At 38.3% G+C, this 22,326-nt stretch overlaps 1 protein-coding gene across 1 annotated transcript; it reads left to right on the forward strand.

Moving 5' to 3' along the window:
- Positions 1–3,227: 3,227 nt before the first annotated feature.
- Positions 3,228–20,857, forward strand: map1b (microtubule-associated protein 1B). The gene is given in 6 exon segments (XM_016502780.1): positions 3,228–3,559; positions 5,850–5,951; positions 12,938–13,020; positions 13,732–13,872; positions 14,049–19,281; positions 19,464–20,857. Coding segments are annotated over 6 exon segments (6,165 nt in total). The 5' UTR covers positions 3,228–3,372; the 3' UTR covers positions 19,883–20,857.
- The last annotated feature ends 1,469 nt before the right edge of the window (positions 20,858–22,326 follow it).

Consider the following 22,326-nt stretch of genomic DNA (forward strand, 5'->3'; position numbering starts at 1 on the left):
GCCTGTATAATAAAAAAAATAATAATTTTAGTTTTAGTTTTAATTATTTGAGTACATGAGTTTGAACTAATGAGAAATGACCTTTGTCAACTTGCTGAAATAAAAAGGTTGCTATATTTTATTTTATTTTATTTCAGTTAACATTTATTTTATTTCAAGTAACACTTTTTATGGTTTTTGTTTTAGTTAGCTACAATAACCCAGATGTGTCCTTTTTTCACAGTGTAAATGAAACGTTACATTTGCATTGTTGAACCCAAACCTCTTTTCATCTTTAAAAAATGTGGAATGTATTGGATAATGACAGTGATTCAAAATATTATTTTATATTAATTATCTTACACCTCTATAATTGCTCTTTAACTGCATTTTATATTTTCCATCTACCATTTACCTTATTTGACCCATTTATAGCGCTTGTTAATATGACAGGCAGACAGTGTGTACCACTGTGTAGATGGCAGACTCAGACAGAGCAAGGCACTTCTGACTCATCAAAACACCACACACTTATTCAGTCCAAAAACTGTCAAGCTGCTATACCGTTTTCCTGCTTGCCCTGCAGAGGAAAACAGACTTTCCTGTAATTTGCTGCTTTTCACAGGCTGACATAATGTCATGTTTTGTTAATCACAATAATTACACTGAGATCATTTTATTTTCAGGTGCATTTGACCACAATGCTGCCACAAGACTGCTTAGATAAGTTGCTGTGTGTGTGTCTTTCACAAAACTCGGAGCATAATGGGAGCATGTGGGCATTAGGGTATGTGCTTATACACTCAGAGTGCCCCCTGTTGAGTTAGTGTCTAGTACACAGAAGGATTTGCCAGAATAAGACTAGTTCTGCTCTTCATTCCTTTGTTAATTCCAAACTAAAAGTTGTTATAAATCCTCATCTAGGAATAACCTGTGTTGGAGCTAACTATGACATTATTTGCCATGTGTTGCAAGAAAGTATGTGAGTTTCGTACAGTAGATGATTTACTGTAAATATCAGTGTGGAAGAAATACTTTAAAATTGAATAGAATTATAGAAGACAGTACATTTGTAAGCACATCTGTGTCATTTTTAGTTGTTAGAAAAACTGATCAAACATGACCATATCATATTTTGTCACCAGTCACTCATATGCCAGACTGGGCATTTCCATAGCAATGATGATTGTTTAATCTTGTGCCCCATGCATTGATGGGCTGACTGTGGTCCCATGGCACAGCTACCATGGCAACAAATGTCGTTGTCATGACAGACACCACTTAACATAATTGTTGCTGAAATGATCTCATTCTCTTCCTTCACTCTATTCCGATTTCATTCCCCTTTATTGACTCAAGGAAACGTAATCTCCTAATTCTGTTTTAAATTTGAACACTCTCTCTTTTGACTAGCACCATATAGCCTACAGAAATACAAAATCATGTGGTTACACATACTTTCAATATTAACACCTCAACTAACAATATTAACATTTCACTTCTTCTTGCATATTCCATTCTGTCACTGTACATCACGCACCCTTCCACACTTTATTATCACACTATTGGTTCACATGTGGTCTTATAAATTATTTAAAACAGGCTTCCACTTTTCCAGATGCAATATACTGAATGTTTGATGTGCTGAATCATGCCCCACTTCCAGTGCTCAAGACTGCAGTGACTGACACGCTGATTTATCTTACTGAAATATTTACGTACCGTAGATAACAGGTTCATTTGAAACAGCTGCAGGAAATGCAAAACAAAAGTTCATAAAACTAGCTTGTGACATGGCAAAACAAATTTGCCATTAACAATCACGAATGAAAATAACACTGAATAAACATAAACTTAAGTACAAATACATAAATTGGTGTGTTTATCGATCTTATATACAGCAGTAACCTGCGTATGAGTGCTAAATGCACAAAATCTGCCGCACAGCTCCAGGTGAACCCCAATGACACAGCTGTATTACAGTGCATCCACCTTTAAAATGGGACAGTAAAATATGTGCAATGACTCTGCCTAAAATGACATCATCAAGACGGGACCAGGAGGAACACCCTCTTCTGCATCAGTGGGAAGAGCACAGCAAAATATAGACAGATGTTAGTCTTTCAGAAGCACATAAAAACACAAAAAATATAGAAAATATATTCCTGGAAATATATTATTAAATTATTTTTATAGATACCATTTTGTGTACCTGAGAAGCGTTGCAGTAAAAACATGACTAATTACATGAAAACTGAGGGTGACAGTTATGTTATATTACAGTATGTGACAACTGTAATATAATAAATAATGTAATGTAATAAATCCACAACATTTGAAGTGGATCAAAACCTTTCATCAAAGTTGTCCTAAAACCAAAACAATCCCTGTTCTTGTCTTAGGACAACTTTGATGAACTTTTTTGATCCACTTCAAATTTAGACTACTATGGGTGAATTTCACCTGTCAAAAACATGTCCAGGTAATATTTAAAAAAAAAAAAGAAAAAAAAAAGAAAAAATACAATAATAAACCCTATTTTAGCACTATTCGTTTCAACATGGTGACATTATTTTCAACTATTTTGCTTCATAAATTAAGTACAACAAATACCACTGATGTAGCCTATAAATGCTTTATAATTTATATATAATTCTTTCCACATTAATGAGAATTAAGGGGGCTTATTTTATACAAATAATGTCACTAGGCTAAATAAAAGTATTTTCTTTATGATTATATATATACTGTATATATATATATATATATATATATATACACACACACACACACACACACACATTTTTTTTTTCTTTTTGTTGTTGTTTGTGGAAGTGAAATGTGTAAATGGACATGCTTAAGACAAACTTTGTGAAATACACAACCCAGTGCAAAGAAAACGGCAGCGCAAATGTGAGATTGGGAACTCATAAAAACGATATTACTCCTGCAAATTTTATTCAAAATATAAAGAATATCAATACTTGTAGCCTAAATATGAATTATGTTGTATTATTGAGATACTTTAGAAATAGGCTATAGAGTCACTGTTTTGACATGTTTTGACATTGGTATGGCTGTTTTATGTCGTCAGTGCTGAACTTTTATGAATATTGACGCGCAATCCACATGTCAACAAGTTAGTCCAATGTTAACGCTAAATCCTGGACATCCTTTAATTATGTAACGCTTTTCAACGTTCCGATTGGTCTCGCGCAGTTTTATGATTTGCTGCATGACATCAGCTGGATGAGAGGAGGCAGCAACGGTTCCTCATCACTATGACACACAGTCTGAGGATATAAAAGCCCGGGCCACTCCTTCTGCGCCCGCTGCACGGCTTCAGAGAGCAGCTCACTTCAGGTTGCCGGACAGAGAGCGAGTGTCTGAAGAATGGCGACGCTAGTTGATACTGTAGATCCTCCAGCACCCTTCGGAGGTGTCAGTAGCATCAGGAACACGGCATCACCCACGGCCCCGACACATCACTTCGACGAGGGCAAATATTACCTGCTGGTGGTCATCGGGGAGCTGGTCACCGACGAGCATCTGAAGTGTGCCATTGCGGACATTGAGAAAGGTAGCTCAGCTGACACGAATAACGTGCAGTGCTTTAGTGCTATTTATGCCATGAATCTGTTTTAAATTATGCCTGGACGCGTATGTCTTCTGCAGTTGCCTTTTCAAGTTCAATAGTCTAACCTTGAATAGCCTATAGGTGTCTTGAATGGGGGAATCTAGCCACACATTTCTGCTGACTGTAAGAAACTTTCCATGCATCATTTTATTGGATTTCTTTGTTGTGAGAATATGTAGGATGGAAACTGTAGCGCAGCCCCTCCCTGTTAGTAACTGGCGAGTGCAATGCATGTCTTATCAAAGCCATCGCATCGCGCCACTCCGTTTCCCAAAGACATCAGCACCATCACCATCAGCACCATCACTGTTTTCGCAGGGCGTGCAGCTCTATCTGATGATCCAGATGTCGTTTTTGGCCATATGACGAACTTTAGTGTCTGACTTGTGTCGTGGGCTAGGATGATTCAGCGTGCATATTTATAGTCTGTCGATCAATAAGGCGCATCGCTTGTTTTGCGGGCTGGAGGGTCGTTATATGGAGCATCGATCGGCTCTGCAGTCATGATGTGCACCATCACCTTGGGTTTGCATGGATTTTTGATGTGGTGCGCCATTTCTTTGTTTCCTTAGCTGGTGTTTTTCTTACTATCTTCTTATCTTGTTTTTGCGATTCATGCGGGAATCACCTTAAATAACCACGAGAGTTATTTTCAGTAAATAATGAATTCAGTTTATCACTGAATGAGTTAATCGTATTAAATAGCTAGATGTATTGTATAACTAGCAAAAGTGGCGTTGCATGACAAAAGCCACAACTTTTGTCCTCTTCACCAGACCTACAGATTGTTGCTGGCTGCGCATCCCGATTTATTTCCATACTCACTCCTTTCTAGTAGTTTACGACACCGGCTTGTAGGCGTGGCGCGGTCCGCACTGCAGTCCCTACGGAAAGTCAGAAGGGCCCGGGTTCCTGCCAAAAAGGGCGTTTCAGTTAGTAGTGGGACTCGATTGATTTGATTGATTTATTATGTTCAACGGTTTGTATATATATATATATATATATATATATATATATATAGGTCTATATATATATAAAACAGATTCGCTTGCTCCGAATTATGTAGTCACGTGTTCCTACATCTAATTGATCCAATAATAGCACATATTGCGTTTTTAATTACATCTTATTAGTAAGGATGTTTATTATAGCCTAATTGTATGTGTCCCTTTGAGCTTGTTGCAATGCAGCCATGATTTAACTTATAAACAAGTCTTTATAATCTAATTATAATTTACATTACAAAATACTATAGGCTAAATTTACACGTATTGGCTTAAAAATTTCTTGCATTTCTGAATAAAACGCTATTAATTAAAAGTTTTGTGATGTGTAGATAAAACTGCCCTAAACGTAGGCTATTTCCAGTAGGCATACGCTCACTCATGAATCATTATATCATCACTTTGTTGATACTGAACAACGCACGATTTTTCTTAGATTTACTTGTTACAAGATTCACTTTACTGGAAGTTTTACTGCTGTTTATTGTAATAAACAAAACTACTTTTTTGTATTGTATTAATCACTGAAATTAAATCAAACAATACCTGTGCAATTGTTTTGTGGAACTTTGTGAGTAAACGAGATCTGGCATCTTCTAAATTTTAAACAACCAAATAATCAAGCCAGAAGTGGAGGTGAAAAAAAGCAAAGCAGTGCTTCATAAGGGAAACCATAAAGTCACCATTGTAATAGCAGTATATTATTATACTTGCCTTGAAGGCATACAGTATGAATTGTGTGTGGTAGAGGAAATATAGCTAGGAGAAATATTCTTTTGTGATCCCATGAGGGGAGTAAGTATCATGCTCATGTTTGTCATGAACCATGTGAACAACCTTCTTAACGTGTTACCATTCAGAGGCAGATAGCACTACATTCTAATTTCGAGAAATGTCCTCTTCAACACAAAATTTATCGTCTGGCTAACCATTGATCATAAAGAGAATTAGCACAGACATCCAGTCTCAGAACATTTCATAGATATTTCCATACATTGATTGACTTTTGGGTGTAAACCAACAGAGCATGGCATTTAGTTACGTGAATTTAGTAACACTGGTCTTCAATTCAATACACAGGAAAGATCTAAAACCCAATCTGATTTTGATTTGAATAGCTCCCCTTTTAGACTGATCCAGTGTACAGTAAAGTATGTTCATGATCTCTTCATGATCTGTAAAAAGTGCAACACTTTTCGTGTTTTCACACTTTTCCCTCTGGTTTGCAGGAATTCGTTCATGGGACACAAACCTGATTGATTGTAACCTGGACCAGGAGTTGAAGCTTTTTGTTTCTCGACACTCTGCCAGGTTTTCAGCCGACGTGAGAGGTAGGCTGAACATGATCCCTTAGCCAGCTCAAAACTCTTACGTAGCAATTTATGATAACCTAATATTACAAATTTAAAACACAAGCGAGCCCCAAGTTCAATAGTGGTACATTAAAGAGCAAGTATTTTGTACTGCTTATTTTTTTCCATATAAGAATTAGCATTACCATGACTTAGCAAAATCTCTCATGTTCCAAGGTCATTAAAACAGCTAGAAAATCTGCTTAAAAAATCCACTGTCTATAAATATAGACAGGAAGAATTCCAGTGACATAATTTCAGTGCCAACTAAATCAGCTTGTCGGGGATGAAAGCTGTGTCAATCACTTCAGCGGTTTGGTGCCTGAATCTATATCTGCATTACACCTGTTTACATTTCTTCCACAGTACACAGCTCTGTGACTCTTATGAACACCCCCATCACAACAGCAATATATTTTGTTACATAATGTCATGCTTCAGCTGTTAAGTAAAAGTGATCCTTATCAGTTTATTAGCACTTAAACATTGGTGAGATAACCACGATTAATAGACCTTATTAGCTTCCCCATTTCTTTCTATCTTTAACCCTCTTCTATATCTGGAGTAAAGTCATATTTTCTTTTACATTCTGATTTTTTGTGAGCTTGATGAATTCTTTTGATGAAGATAAAAGAGGTGGGTTTAGACGGTCTGCCTGAAGCTCTGTCTGGATCAAACCCTGTCCCTGGTGTCCCCTCCTCTGTCCTCCCTGCACACTCGCTCTGTCTGTCTGCCCCCGGATCTTTCATTTTCTCTATTTTCCTCTCTCATGCTGAATTGCTGCAAGGGATGAAATGCTAGATGTAAGATAATTAGTTGAAAAATGAATGACAATGGTTTTGTCTGCCTTTGAACTCAAGGCTTAACACATAGGGCTTCAAATGCAGTCAGACTTGAACAATAGTACAGCATTTTTCACAAAACAGCAGGAAATTGTGGGGGTTTAACCATAATGGAAATATCTTCCAGAGAGACTCTCAGTCTGCTAATGTAAGCAGATGATGAGCCAACACTGACCTTCAATGATTGAAATGTAATCTGTGCTTGAACACACACACATACACACACACACACACACACACACACTATAGCTTAATAGCACAATAAATTACACTCATCATGACTGTCTCCTTGATTATATATGTTAGTACAGGAAGCACTTGAGACAGTTCCGGTATTGCCGTTAGGCAGCAAAGCTTATTACTTTGTTGAGATCATCAGAATTCACTGTGGAATTCTTATTTACTTATCTGAATGGCTGTCGGAGGAGGACAAAGCATGAATAGTAGCATTGGCTACTAATCCCCCCTTTAGGATAAACATGACACATGTAGGTGTTGGTTCATTTCCATAATCAGATTTATTGCTCGATGGGTGGCTTTAGACGAAGCTTTTTAGAAAATTAACAGAGGAATTTGCATTGTGCCGCTTTTGGCCATTAAGCCTTTTATAAATGCAAAGCCATTAGCTGTCCACCACAGACAAATACCTAGTGGATGTCTTGATAATTGCTTTAACCCACCAGTCTCCCCCTCCTTTTTTACAGCAATTCCAATTTTGTAACTTGTTACTTTCAAAGGATTTTAATTGAATTTAGTTTTTAATAGTTTTCAGCGTAGAGTACAAGAGAGTTGTAGGATAATTATCTGCTGAACTCTCCTACTGGGTTTTTCTCGGAGGGCAAGAAAGATAAATGGGGGCAGGGAGAAGGTGGGTTATTACTATTAGCAGGGAGGAGGCCAGACGTCGGAGGCCTGTGAAAAGCACAGGAAGACTTGAGACTCACACACACACACACACACACACACATATATATATATTTACATTTATTTATTATTATTTATTAGAAGATGTTTTTATTCAAAGCAGTGCACCCATAAGGAACAATACAATCAAACTGTCAAAAGAAAAAAATATTGGAGTATGCAATTTTTTGAAAAACATGGTTATTCACATTATTCACATGGAAATGGATCAGACAAAATAAGAAAAAACAGAGAGGAAAAAAATGAAGGGACAAACAGGAAATCATCTATTTTAGATGAACTCCTTTGTACAAAATACCATCCCAATGCCTTTGAAATGCTTGGAGCCCCAGTCAGAATCACTAACAGAAGATGAATCACAGTGTGAAACTCGGAAAAGAGATTACAGTTAAAAAAAAAAAAAAAAAAGACGAGGAAGCATGCTTGAGAAAGAATTATGAGAGAGGTAATATTGTGTCAGTGAGGCTCAGGAGATAAAAGGAACATGGAGGATCCCTTTGCTTTTGAGGTACTTCAGGGCCTTTAGATGATAAGCATATATGGTACCTAAACTTTGACTTTTTCATTGCTTTGAGTCGAGACTGAGGCTTAAAAATGTGCCTGGAGGTTTAAAATTAGATCAGCTATCACAGTCCAGCAGATTCGCACAGCATCAGTGCAGTATATAATCAATAGTAATGAATCAGCTTCTGTAATGTAATCAATAAGCACTTAACAAATGATTGCACAGCCTACTGTGTATTTACATACTGTCTGTTCACCTGGAATTCTGTGATATTATTAATATTAACAGTATGATATATGAACTGGCAATGTTATACATGTTTAGGTCAATTATTATGATATATTATTGTTAAAATAGGTATCTTTCAACAACTTGACAATTTAAAGGAACAGTTCATCCAAAAGTTTGTAATTTACTTACCTTCATGTTGTTCCAAATGTGTATGAAATTCTTTGTTCTGTGAAAAATGAATATACAGGAATTTCAATACAGTTTTATAGTAAAGTCATACTGTCCTGGGTGTGTTTGTTTTGCTGTTATATAGATTTTTGTACAATTATATAATATATTTGTTTTGATGTTGATTAATAATAAATAAATAAATAAAGGAAAAGAGCATTTAATGTCATTGTAAGTATAAAACTGAGCCTAAAATGATGTCTGATATGCTTTGCTTTGATGTATGGACTAGAAAGTGATTAATATGCATCTCATGAAGCTTTTTCTTCAACGTGCCATTTGGTCAAAGAGATTTCTGCCGCAGAAATTTTTAGTGTCTGTGTTGTGTTTTTGTTGATGACACTATGGGACTAAATGTTTTTAAGAGGAACTGTGATAAGTGGTATTGATATTTCTAACTATTTGTATGTGTGTTCGAAAGGGCTCTGCTATGTCCTGTTCAAAATCCTATTTTGGCTTTGAAAGTACAGGACAGAGATTTAGAGAGAGACAAAGTGAGGGAGAAAGTCGAGTTCATGTTCATGGCACTGTGTTTGTGTGGATGCTTGCTTTGTTTGTGCGTTGTGCTGAGTGGCATTAGATGAGGCTACGTGCCCAAAGGGTGTTCAGTCTGTATTAGTATCAGAGACAGTGTGAGTTGAGATCAGGACAGGAGGGGTGAGGACGGGGTTGGGTGAGTATGGAAAAGCAAAGCTAGTGGAAGTTAAACAATACTGTGGCTGACACATCTGCCCCCAGAATCAAACTGCAATGGAAGTAGCCCAGCTTTTAGGTGACAATTAAATATGCCTGCTTAGCTTCCTATGGGTTTATAATTGTTACATATCTACAACATGATATGGTTTGTTTTAAGGTGCCTTAATAAATTTCAGACATTTTGCTGACTTCTGCCTTTTTTCTAACTTCAACCACATGCCCTCTCTCAAACAAAAAAATCTAAGCAAATCTGAACATGCATAATGATTCACTTGAAAAGAGGATTTCGGATTTGCTGTTTTCTGATGGACAAAAAAGGTGGTCCACCATCTGATTTTGTTTTCTTTTTCTTTTTTTTGAGTGCAGTGTAGAGACAGGTGTCAGAGACAGATCTGATCCAGATTTGATGACTAAGGTGGTGGAGACATTTTATACACTCTTAAAAATATAGGTGCTTAAAATGTTCTTCACAGCGATGCCATAGAAGAACCATTTTTGGTTCCACAAAGAACCATTTAGTCAAAGGTTCTTTAAAGAACCATCTCTATTTCCCAAAAAAAATCTACCTATAGCACCTGTAAAATCTATTTGACAGAAATGAAAGAGATAGTTCACCCAAAAATGAAAATTCTCTCATTTACACACACTGATATTGTTCCAAACCTATATGGCCTTTTTTTCTGCTGAACACAAAAGGAGATATTTTGAAAAATCTGTTTCAACTGTATTAACCCATACAATACAAGTTGATGGGGTTCAAAACAACAGAGTAGGGGGAAAAAGCAGAGCAAAACATTTTGATGTCAGGTTTAGAAAATCAAGGTATGGTGGGGATCATTTCATCATAAAAGCTCCATTTTACTCACCCATGTGGATAATAGTCGATGGCAGCAGCTACATTTTCCAAGAGCAGAGGACAACTCTGCTATCGACCATGGCGTAATTTGTCCGAACTTTAGTTCGCACCACTGATTCTAATCACATTTTTTCTCTTCACCTCTTCGGAGTTCCCGACAGCAGCTGTTTTTGTGCATAAATGGGCTTCCCCCTGGTGTGAGTCTGGCCCTAATGATGCCGCTCTTCTGCTTGCGCGAGTCTGGGTGTGTGCTGGGCAGCTGGAATAGCATTCGTGACAGGTTACTGCCACCTCAGCCGTTTTAACGGACCTGCTCGGATTTAGAGGAGCAAGGAGAAAATAAATTAGGTTAGAAGAGAATCATTTATTACCAATACACAGATGTCTATGCTCTGAAGAGTATCTGCAGCTAAAGTAGAGCAGAGAGTACTGCAGTGAAATGAATGCAACACCTCAGAACACCCCTGTGGAGAAGAAATGAAGCCACAGTGTGTCCTACATCAAGTATGCTCCACTTGCTATGCAGATGTCAATTTCAGCATAGTCAGATGCATTATATTTCTCTATTTCTATTCCGTAGCTCTTCCCTTCCATCCTCATACTGATCTTGAAAAAAGCAGATTCTCCCAAAGGAACTCTAAATCCCACTACTAATGATCAAAAAGAGAGTGGCCCATATTGGGATGTGGAGTCTCAGATATGCTGTATACCTACTTAAAAATGGTGTGTTCTTGGGGGCAGATGCACATAAAATTTTAATTAAACACTAATTAATCACTACCCTTAGGAAAAACCTCACACATTCAATGGTTGTTGCCCTGGTTGTCTACAGTATTTCTTCAGTATTTCTCTGAAATATAATGCATATAATGTAGGTTTCATTTGCATACAGAAATATTTTGTGGAGAGCTGTCAGAAAAAGCAAAAAATGCAGGGAAAATAATAGAAGGAACAGATACAGGTGCAGTGAATATGGTTAGATGAGGGAATATGGAAAGGAATGAATTCGGGGCGTTAATGATGACTCAGCAGGTGGGAAACACACTGTAATTACTTACACTGCATGAGAGAACCACCTGGATTTATGCACACACACATACAGACTCACACAAACATATTCCGTCCTAATAAGGAGAACAGTCTTTAAAACCCACACAGAACCTACAAATATATGAAATAGGATGATGAGAGAGAAATACAATAAAGATGTCTTTATAGACCTCTCTGAGGTTTAGGTAAGACATTGGGTCACATTCACTAATAATAACTGCATACAGCTGTGCCTTTTTTTCAACAAAGGTTCTCATGCTAAATTTCTAAATGCATGTGCAGTTTTTGTCAATGTCACTGAATCCAGATTATTCTAAATAAGAGGAGAATGTGCATGCAGTTAGTATTTAGCATAATACACCCTGCCAAATCCAGGATGGGATTTGGAGTCTGCAGTTCAAACTTACATGTGTGAGAAAGTTTGCATGCAGGTTTTACACACTTTAGTGAATGAGACCTAATATCTGCAATGTAAAATCCCTTGTGCACCAAATCATGTCATTTATCTACAAGGCTTTTTTACAACTAATTTTGGTTGTGGTGTGACCAGGCATGTAAGAGGTTGTGCACTGTTTCGTGCAAATGGAAAAATTGTGCGTGTCCTCTTGTGTTTTAGATCTAGACCTTGAAATTTTAGATAACTAAGGCCTTATTCTTCAAGCAATTTTCAGCACCTATGGAGCACCTGGTCACTGAACCTTTACAAACAACCTCAGAGGGGGGATTATGAGACTATGAACAACAATTGCTGAATGAGTGATGAGGCTGATGTTACAGAAGGGGCTCATAGACTCTGCAGTAATAGCAAACACTCTAGTACCGACAGTGACAGAGTTGACCGATTCCTACAAGCTTACAGCTTCACTGCTTCTGGACAGCTTGATGAATTTATAATCGGATTGATTCACCCAGAGAGAGATTGGGAGATTTTAACTTCACTTTATCGAGAGCCATTTGGGCAGGGGATGGGGAAAAAAGATATTGAAAAATCAAAGGCAGAAATACATTGTCAATATAGTCACATAGACAAAAGACATGTGTGGAGAGGATGTACAGGGAAAAAATTCTCCATTAGCAGAGAAAAGCGAACACACAGTGGAATACTAGAAGCTTTTTCATGTTCCACCCATGAGGTGATTGAAAGAGAAAGGATGACAAGTTGCTGGAGGAGGGCAGAGGTTAATTGGATATCTGTGTCAATAGAGCGTATAGAGAAATGAGGAAGAGAAGGAGAGGGTAGGTGCATGAGTACACACTAGGTAATTAAGTGAGACAGATGTCACATAAAAAACAACCCCCTGACCATCATAACCATTTTGACTGGAAATTTAACTTAAAACACATAAGGCAAATATGCATAACAAAAGGAGCTGAAAGAATGGTAGTGAAAAGAAAAGGGTGACTGGTCTGCAGTAAAATTACAGACCAAAACTAGTTCTGTCTCTGTCTTTGTGGTTCCTTAAACAGCAGCATTTGTGTTTTGTGTTAAGTGAAGACAATTCTTTAAATATATTGGGGTATTCATAATATTTGTCTAATTCAGTGTACAACACAAACCAAAGCATTTGAAGATCCCTATGTGCAGTTTGTGCACATCACACTGAGCATTAGTAACGTGTCATTTTATTTGCAGGACAAAAGATTCTGCATCACAAAAGTAATGTGTTGGAGACAGTAGTGCTCATCAACCCTTCAGATGAAGCTGTTAGCACTGAGGTAAGCACTCTCTAAATAATAAATCTGCCATTTAAACATATTTTAAAACTATAGTTATCTGGTTAATACAGAAACAAATATGTGGGGATAAGAATAAATGCATAGCAGCTAGTATCCTATAGGACAAAAACAACATTATAGTGTTGGCAACAGTATCAACAGAAAACTGTTGACTCATCTAATACTACAAAAACGATTACATATATTTTTTACACTACACAGATAAATCCTGTTAAAAATTTAAATTCACTAATATGCTAGTACATCAGAGAGTTATGTATGTACTGGGTGTGTCACAGTTGCAGACAAACTCACAACGCACACCACGCTGACTGTTGACTGTGACTGCAGTTTGACTCTGCATTAATAATATGATAGAGCACTGCAGGTCTGACCCTGGCAGACCGCCCAGAACAGTCAATGACAACAAACTGGAAAATGCTGGCCCTGATAGAGAACAAGAAAGAGAGAGGAAAAGAGACAGAAAGCCAAAGTAATACAATTCAGTAATACTAAAGCTTATAGAAGAGCTTATAGAAACAGATGTACTTCTGTTAGCTGGGTAATTCAGAAATTGCATGTAAATAATTTAGAATAACCTTCACGTGCTGTGTTGGTTTTGTTCCAACAAATGCAAGCCATGATTAATTAAAGTCAAGTCAATGTTTAATGAAGATTATAATATTTTATAAACTTTATGTCTACACTCAGGTACGTCTGATGGTCTCAGACACAACCCACCATAAGCTGCTTGTCCTGGCAGGACAGTGTTTTGAAAATACAGGCGAGCTGATTCTCCAGTCAGGCTCCTTTTCTCTCTTCAAATTCATTGACATTTTTACAGATCAAGACGTGAGTGATTGTTACCTTTTGCTTCAGTTTGCTATATTTACCAGTGCTTTAAAAAAAAAGAGATTCTCAAACAGCCAACAAATGCTAAAACTCAGCATGCACAGTAGAGTTCTACATGGTAATCCAAATTCAAGTAAACTTGTTTAGTGAAATGTTCCCATTCATTTGACTCACAGATTGGAGAGCTTCTAAGCACCATACACCCAGCCAACAAAGCCAGTTTAACTCTTTTCTGTCCGGAGCATGGTGACTGGAAAAATTCGAACCTAGACAAACACAACTTGCAGGACTTCATCCATATGAAGCTGAACTCCCCAACCATCCTTCCAGAAATGGAAGGTCTTTCTGAATTCACAGAGTACCTGTCAGAATCTGTAGAAATCCCATCTCCTTTTGACATGCTTGAACCTCCAAATTCAGGAGGGTTCCTAAAATTATCCAAACCATGCTGTTATATTTTCCCCGGTGGACGGGGTGATTCAGCACTGTTTGCGGTTAATGGCTTCAACATGCTGATTAATGGTGGATCTGATAGAAAGTCATGTTTTTGGAAGCTGGTACGACATCTGGACAGAGTGGATTCTGTTCTCCTCACACACATTGGAGATGACAACCTTCCTGGTATCAATAGCATGCTGCGGCGCAAAATAGCTGAACTTGAGGAGGAGCAGTCGCAGGGATCCACAGCTAACAGTGACTGGACAAAGAATATGATTTCACCTGATATTGGAGTTATGTTTGTCAACATGCCTCAGAACCTCGAAAACCTTGAGACCAACTACAGGATTAGGAAAAATGCTGAGGAGGCATGTCTCACGCTGGAGTACCTAAACAAGCTGTCTTTAAAGCCTGAACCTCTGCATAGAAAGATTGGAAATACAGTAGAACCAATTATACTTTTCCAGAAAATGGGGGTCGGAAAGCTTGAAATGTATGTTCTTAACCCAGCAGAGAATAGCAAGGAGTTGCAGTACTTCCTGAAAGAATGGACTGGTAGTGATAAAGACAAATCCCCCATCTTGTTACCAAATGAAAAAGAATCAGAGCTCCCAATCTCATATTTGTCTTCCATCTCATCACTGATTGTGTGGCATCCTGCTAACCCATCAGAAAAAATCATCCGTGTTCTCTTTCCAGGCAATTCCACTCAGAATAATATTCTCGAAGGCCTAGAGAAACTTAAACACTTAGACTTCCTCAAACATCCTGTGATCACACAAAAGGAGCTTAATTCAAATTTCACACCAACACTGAAACAAGCAAAGATGAAACATAAGACAGATAGTAAAGAGAGCCTAAAGTCCACATCAAAGCCATCCCCAAGCAAAAATCTCCACAAAGAGTCCAAAGAAGAATCCCCTGAAAAACTAAAAACCCTCAGTAAAACTGACTCTGTGGAAACCCCGGAACCGACACAAAAAATAGAGAAGAAAGAAAAAACACTTGTGAAAAAAGTGAAAACAGGAGACAAGGACAGTAAAAGCAAGATTGAGCAAACACCCAAAATCGACACTCCAGAGAAAAAGAAAGTTGACCTTAAACCAAAAACAATAAAGAAAGAAACAAAGAAGTCCGTGGAAAAAAGTGAGACTGATAAAAAGGCTGAAAAACCCACACCCAAGAAAGAAGAAAAGGCCAAAAAAGAAGAGAAGGTGAAGAAAGAGGAGATGAAAAAGGAAATTAAAAGAAGAGATATTAAGAAAGATTCCCTATTAAAGGAAAGCAGAAAGGACGAAAAGAAAGAAACTCAGAAAGATGAAAAAGAACCTAAAAAAGATTTGAGGAAAGTCGGTGGCTTGAAAAAGAATGCCCCTAGCACTCCTGAGGTGAAAAAACCTGCTCCTAAACCAAAGGTTGCAGCACGAGGCAAGGGCACTGGTAGTCCTGCAAAATCCAAAGAGAAGGCTAAGTCCAAGCCCACCAAAAAAGATGCTGGTGAACCAGTGAAAGCACCTTCCATCTCAAGTGCTACTGCGGAAGAACCTGCTGTTGAAGCCAGTGTAACAGATGTTCTTGAGGCAGAGAGGTCACTGATGTCTTCTCCAGAAGACCTCACTAAAGACTTTGAGGCTCTGAAAGCAGAGGAGATTGCTGAAGTTGACGAAATCCTATTACAGACCAAAATAGACGATTCTGATCAAGGAAGGTTGATTAAGCATGAAGAAATAACTCCTTGCAAAGAGTCTCCAGAAGCAGCAGAGTCCCTGGATGAAGGAATAGCAACCACAGAAGCTGAGGAGGAATGTGGTGGAACTCCAGGGGATCTAGAACCCAATCAAAAAAGCAATGGTACCAGCGAAAAATTTGAAGATGAAGGAACAGGTTTGGAAGAGTCATCTGAGATAGGAGACTATGAAGAAAAGGGAGATACAGAGGAAGTGGATGAGCAAGACAGAGCAATATCTAAGTTAAAAGATGATGGACAGCAAGAAGAGCAGGAAACCGAGGAAGGATCAGATTACGGTGCAGAAAAACCACAATACAGACATGACAAAGAAACTGAGTTGCAGAGTTTTGATGTAACCACACCACCAAAGATCTCTGCACCGGCATCTCCTGCTGTTTCTATTCATGATGAAACACTACCAGCAGGTTTAGAAAGTGAGGTTGCCTCTGATGATGAAAATCGAGATGAGCCTCCAGAAGAATACACAACATCTGGACACACTCAGTCTACAATTGAGATCTCAAGTGTTCCAACACCTATGGATGAAATGTCTACTCCAAGAGATGTAATGAGTGATGAGACAACCAATGATGAAAGTGATTCTCCTTCCCAAGATTTTGTCAGGTATGGTATGACTACAGATAATGAGAGAAAGACCCTTTCACCTCTCCAAGACCTTCCTGAATTAGATCACTCCAAGAGCGATGCCACTGAGGGGCATGACTATCATGCATCAGCTTCCACCATTTCACCACCATCTTCACTGGAGGAAGACAAATCTGCCAAGGAGTTTTTAGCTAAAGACACATTCTCTTTTGATTCAAAAAGGCTCAGTGCTACCAGTACAACTTTGCCTCTTGTCAGGTCACCTTCTGGTGACCAAAACGTGAATGTTGACCATGTTCATGCAGGTGTATCTTCACCAATTGAATTGGGAACCACATTAGCAGGGATGTCAAAAGGAATGGAATCATACAGTCCAGATGAGAAAACCTTAGAGGGCCCTTTATCTCCTCAGTCCTCAGGTCACACACCTTACTACCAATCCCCAGTAGAGGAAAAAGCTGGCAATCTACCACTGGACAAAACACCTGAGTCCCAGGGTCCTATTATTGTTGACATCACAAGTGACAAGGAATACTCTCCCAAAGAGGCTAGTCCTATTGATGAAGCAGTACCTGTGTCGCAAATGGGAAAGAAGCAATCACCGAGTTATGAAGCACATTTATCTTCCAATTTTGAGCTTGACCACAAGGCCCCAAGCCAGACTGACAATAATGATAAAAAGTTAGCAACTGATGACAGTTCTTCAGTTACATCTGCTACATCTTTGCCACCGACTAAAGTAGAGAGCCTTTCTGATACAAATCCTTTCACAGCATTTAAAGAGGACAGCAAAATGTCCATATCTGAGGGGACCACATCTGATAAGTCTGGCACTCCAGTTGATGAGGTTGTCGCAGAGGACACATTCTCTCGCATCGCCTCTGCTTCAACAGCATCGCTCGCAACAAGTTCTTTACCAGAACCTACAACAGATGATGTCTCCCCATCACTTCATGCTGAAGTTGGCTCCCCTCATTCTACAGAAGTGGATGACTCTCTCTCTGTCTCTGTTGTTCAGACTCCGACCACAATGCAAGAAGCAGAAGTTTCCCCTTCCAAGGAGGACAGTCCCCGGCCTATGTCGATCTCCCCTGATGTTTCCCCAAAAATGGCAAAATTGAGAATGCCACAACAGGAAACAAAATCCCCTGAGCAGTCTTTGTCAATTAAGTGTGGACAAGAATCCCCAGAACACTCATTTGCATTAGATTTCAGCAAGCAGTCACCAGATCATCCATCTTTAGGAGGAATGCAGCGTATAGCCACTGAAAATGGTCCAACAGAAGTTGATTACAGCCCCTCCGATGGAACCAGTGTCATAGGAGAACAGCGCAGACCTGGGGAAGACGGGGAGAAGGCAATGCTTTTCAAAGAATCTGACAGTACCCAGGCTGCTTCAGTTTCCCCATCAGATGCCTCTCAGTCCACCCCATCAGTTACAACACCCTCCCAAATTGGGGAGCCAAGAGAAGATTCTCCAAATGTAGGACATTTCTCAGAGTCTGTTACTCCAAAACAGTCACCCCGCAATCACTCCCCTTTATCTTCTGACTTATCTCTTATTCTAGGTGGACCAAGCACCTCACATGAAGGAACAGATAAAGATAAACCTAGTCCCAGCTCATTTTACAAAGAGACTGGTATGGATAAAACAGAGGACAGACAAAATCTGGAGAAGACTCCTCCAAAGACCGGGTCACCCTCATCTCCTACGGTGTCATCTTGTTTTCCTCCAAAGACAGAAGAGCTGAAACTTGGATTAGGGACAAATCCCTTTACAGACTCAAAATCCCCCACCAGTCCCAAAAAGACATCTACAGCTCAACATTCTCCTAGTTACAATCAGACAGACATGCAAGAGAAGTTTTCCAGCAGCTCCACATCATATTCCTACAGCTGTCAATATGGGGAATCTACAAAAATTTGTGATGGTGGGTCCATAGGGCCAGATACCTCAAAAACAAGCCCTTCTCAGGCACGAGCAGTTGTGGACTTGTGTTTGGTGACCTCCTGTGAATACAGACATCCAAAGACAGAGCTTTCTCCATCCTTTATAAACCCAAGTCCTCTTGAGTACTTCATGAATGAGGAACATCCTCTGGAGGAGGAAAAGCCGCTTGCTAGGTCTGGAGGAGGACCACCCCCACCTGGAGGGAAACAGCAGAGCAAGCAGTGTGAGGAAACTCCCCCAACTTCTGTAAGTGAATCAGTGCCCTCTCAAACAGACTCAGATGTTCCTCCTGGTACAGAGGAGTGCCCATCAATAACTGCAGAAGCAAATATTGACTCTGAGGATGACTCAGAAACATTACCAACAGATAGGACTATCACTTATCGTCATGCAGACCCACCTCCAGTCACGCCCAGAGACCCTGCTCCTGCCCCTCCACATCCTGATGCCTGCATGGTGGATCCTGAGGTCCTTAAGGCTGAAGAGGCATCTAAAAAAGATGAAAGAGGGAAGCCAAAAAAGAACATCAGCAGCAAGGCTAAGTCATCTGCAACAAAGAGCTCGTCAAAAACAAGTGCCATCAAAGATTTGAAAGTGTCCTCTCCAAAAAAGACTACAGAAGATAAAGATGCCAAAAATGCTACTAATACCTCTGCATCAAGGGGAGTGACAAGCAGCACTTCAGGTAACTCTGTTTTCATACTTACAGTTTAAAAACATGAAAAATACATGTGTACTATAACACCTTAAAAATACATGAATATATGTCTACAGTCTATAGCTTTTAAAGAGTTGTTTATCTTTGCTTTTAATATCAGAGATTTACTGTATATATTTATATATGTGATCTTTTTTATTGTTGTTAAGGAAGCACTAAGTCCAGCAGTGGAACATCAGTACCTAACTGTCCTCCAATGTATATGGACCTAGTTTACATACCAAATCACTGCAATGCTAAGAATGTGGATGCTGAGTTCTTTAAACGGATCCGATCCTCCTACTATGTAGTCAGTGGTAATGATCCAACAGCACAGGAGCCCAGTAAGGCAGTTCTGGATGCTCTGCTGGAAGGAAAGAGCCAATGGGGAAATAATATGCAGGTACCTTTATCCCTACAGTGGTCTGATTCATAATTCCTATATATATATATATATATAGAAGTTATGAGGGAGTGGTACCAGGAAACCCATGTGAAGCAGCAAGACTTGAACATCATGGTTTTGGCGAGCAGCAGCTCTGTGGTTATGCAAGATGAGTCTTTCCCTGCATGTAAAATTGAGCTGTGATTGTCATGATCCAGATATGGTAGAGGTTGGATGTTAGACAGCAAATAAATGAAAAACTTAGTACACACATTCACAAAAGCAAATATTTTGGATCACATTCCATATTCTCAATAGAGGAACCAGTAAAAATGTTTCTCAGTAGAATTATCTCTCTATCTTTTGAGGTCTCAGGTTGTGAAAATGCTTGGTTTGTCACTGTTGACCACACGAAGAACAGTTTTTGGTGTAAATCAGACCTCCTTAAACACACAAACAACCAGCAGAAGCTAAGCTAAACTAAACAACTGACTAAATACATACAGTAGTCGGTGGATGGACACTGTACTGAGCAGCTCCAATAAAATTGACAACAAACTACAAATTTACTCATTTATGCACAGATGATGAATGGATTCTGGATGACTCATTAAATGGTATAGTTTACACCAAAGGTTGAGGGATTGTTTTAATGCCTTAGAAAGTTAAACTGAATGTACAACAAACATAATGCACTTAATATGAGGACAATTAAATGGTATGCATGATCCACTGTGACATAAATATATCATAGGATGCAAAAGCTACATTAAACTTCATATTCCAGCCACACTGAGTTGCATAAAATATGAATGTGAAGCTTGCTACCTTTGCGAATAAATGCAAAATAGAACAATGATCTAACCAACTTAAAATAACTCTCTGAGAAAAATAAATGCCTGAGAAAACGTGAAATACCATATGTTGTAGTAAAAGAACAACAACAAAAACATCTCATACCTTTTCTTCCTGGACAAGCAAAGAATTCATTAATCATATTGTCACAGCCCATCTTTAGCTTGAAATTACACAAATTTCACACCAGCCTTTTTTTAAATAGGGTAAAATATTAAATGTTTGAACTCCAAAAATTGTTATTCATCAGTTTGTACTAGTTCTTATTTGCATAATTTATTTATGTTAATGTTTTTATCTGAGCAATACAGTCATTATATTTATTTGCTTTATTTAATACTTAAATTATTTATAACTATAAAGTTTGCTTTTTGGGTATTTCCTATTACGTTAATCATGAAAAGTGATCTTTTGTGTCAAAGTTAAACATTATTGTTTTTCTTTGATAACTATTGTTTTCTTCTCTTACTCCAAAATATGTTTTTATCTGAGCAATACAGTCGTTATATTTATTTGCTTTATTTAATACTTAAATTATTTATAACTATAAAGTTTGCTTTTTGGGTATTTCCTATTAAGTTAATCATGAAAAGTGATCTTTTGTGTCAAAGTTAAACATTATTGTTTTTCTTTGATAACTATTGTTTTCTTCTCTTACTCCAAAATGGGGTTGATTATCCTTTTAACTGAACATTTCACTTAACGTTGAGAGCTCTTCTGTATGCACTGTTCATCCAAATCTTATTCATCTATGATTTTTATTTTCTTAGCTTGTTAATGTTGCCAAGAAGAGCCATCAAGATTGTAGTACATTGAAATTTGAGAAACTGAAAACTTTCCTTTCCTTAGGAATCTTTTATAAAATTGCACTGTACTATAATTATAAATAGCTTAGTGACGGAGTGAGTGGTCGGATGATATGTGCATGTGTAATGTATTATCCTTGACATTTCTCTGCTTTCTTTCACTAAGAGGGGAAACTCACTCTTTACTGCCAACAAATCACTGCAAGGATATGACAAATAATTCATGATTCTAAAAATCATGAACTTGGATCAGGCTTACTGTATCTTAATGTCGCTTTTTATCAATAACCATACAACCATGAAAATTTTACCATCTTATTGAAGGTTGTCAAAGAGATTTGAATTATAATCATTAATTCCTATGATGCTACCACAGTATACAGATTTGACAGTTTACCGGAATCTACATGACTATACAGGATTATGCTATAGGTTGTTAAAAATATTTCAAAGCCATAACTGCTTAAAATATTTATACAACACGTCAACAAATTATACTACTGGGGAACTTAGTGCCTTTGTGGCACAACCCTTTTCAACAGCTCAGTATAACAGTAAACTTGATACGGCATTTAACTCAGAACCGGACACTTCTTAATTCCATACTAACAGCAGCAATTGTTAACAGATTCTTCTAGCCACGTGCTTCAGCAAAGTGCACTGTTGTGCACTGTCGCGAGACGTCTACATTACTAAATACAACACACACATCCAGTCTATCACTCCCCTCTTTCCTCTGACCCACAGTAACACTTCACTTTCTCTCAAAACTTCACAATCCCTCTGGTTCTCTTCGCTCACCTTCGGGTGCTAGTAAGAATATGTCTGCAGTTGTGTATGAAATATATATATCTTGTGAACATGCATCTTTCCTCTTTTCATTCCTAATCCAATATCTAGAGGATAGTCTCCAGTATTACCTTGAGCTTTTTCTGATGTTTGTGTGCGATAACTCTTCCCAACTATGGAGTGTTTGATGTAAAGGGA

This window comes from Sinocyclocheilus anshuiensis, unplaced genomic scaffold (assembly GCF_001515605.1).
Source record: "Sinocyclocheilus anshuiensis isolate Anshui unplaced genomic scaffold, SAMN03320099.WGS_v1.1 scaffold438, whole genome shotgun sequence".
Taxonomy (NCBI): Eukaryota; Metazoa; Chordata; class Actinopteri; order Cypriniformes; family Cyprinidae; genus Sinocyclocheilus; species Sinocyclocheilus anshuiensis.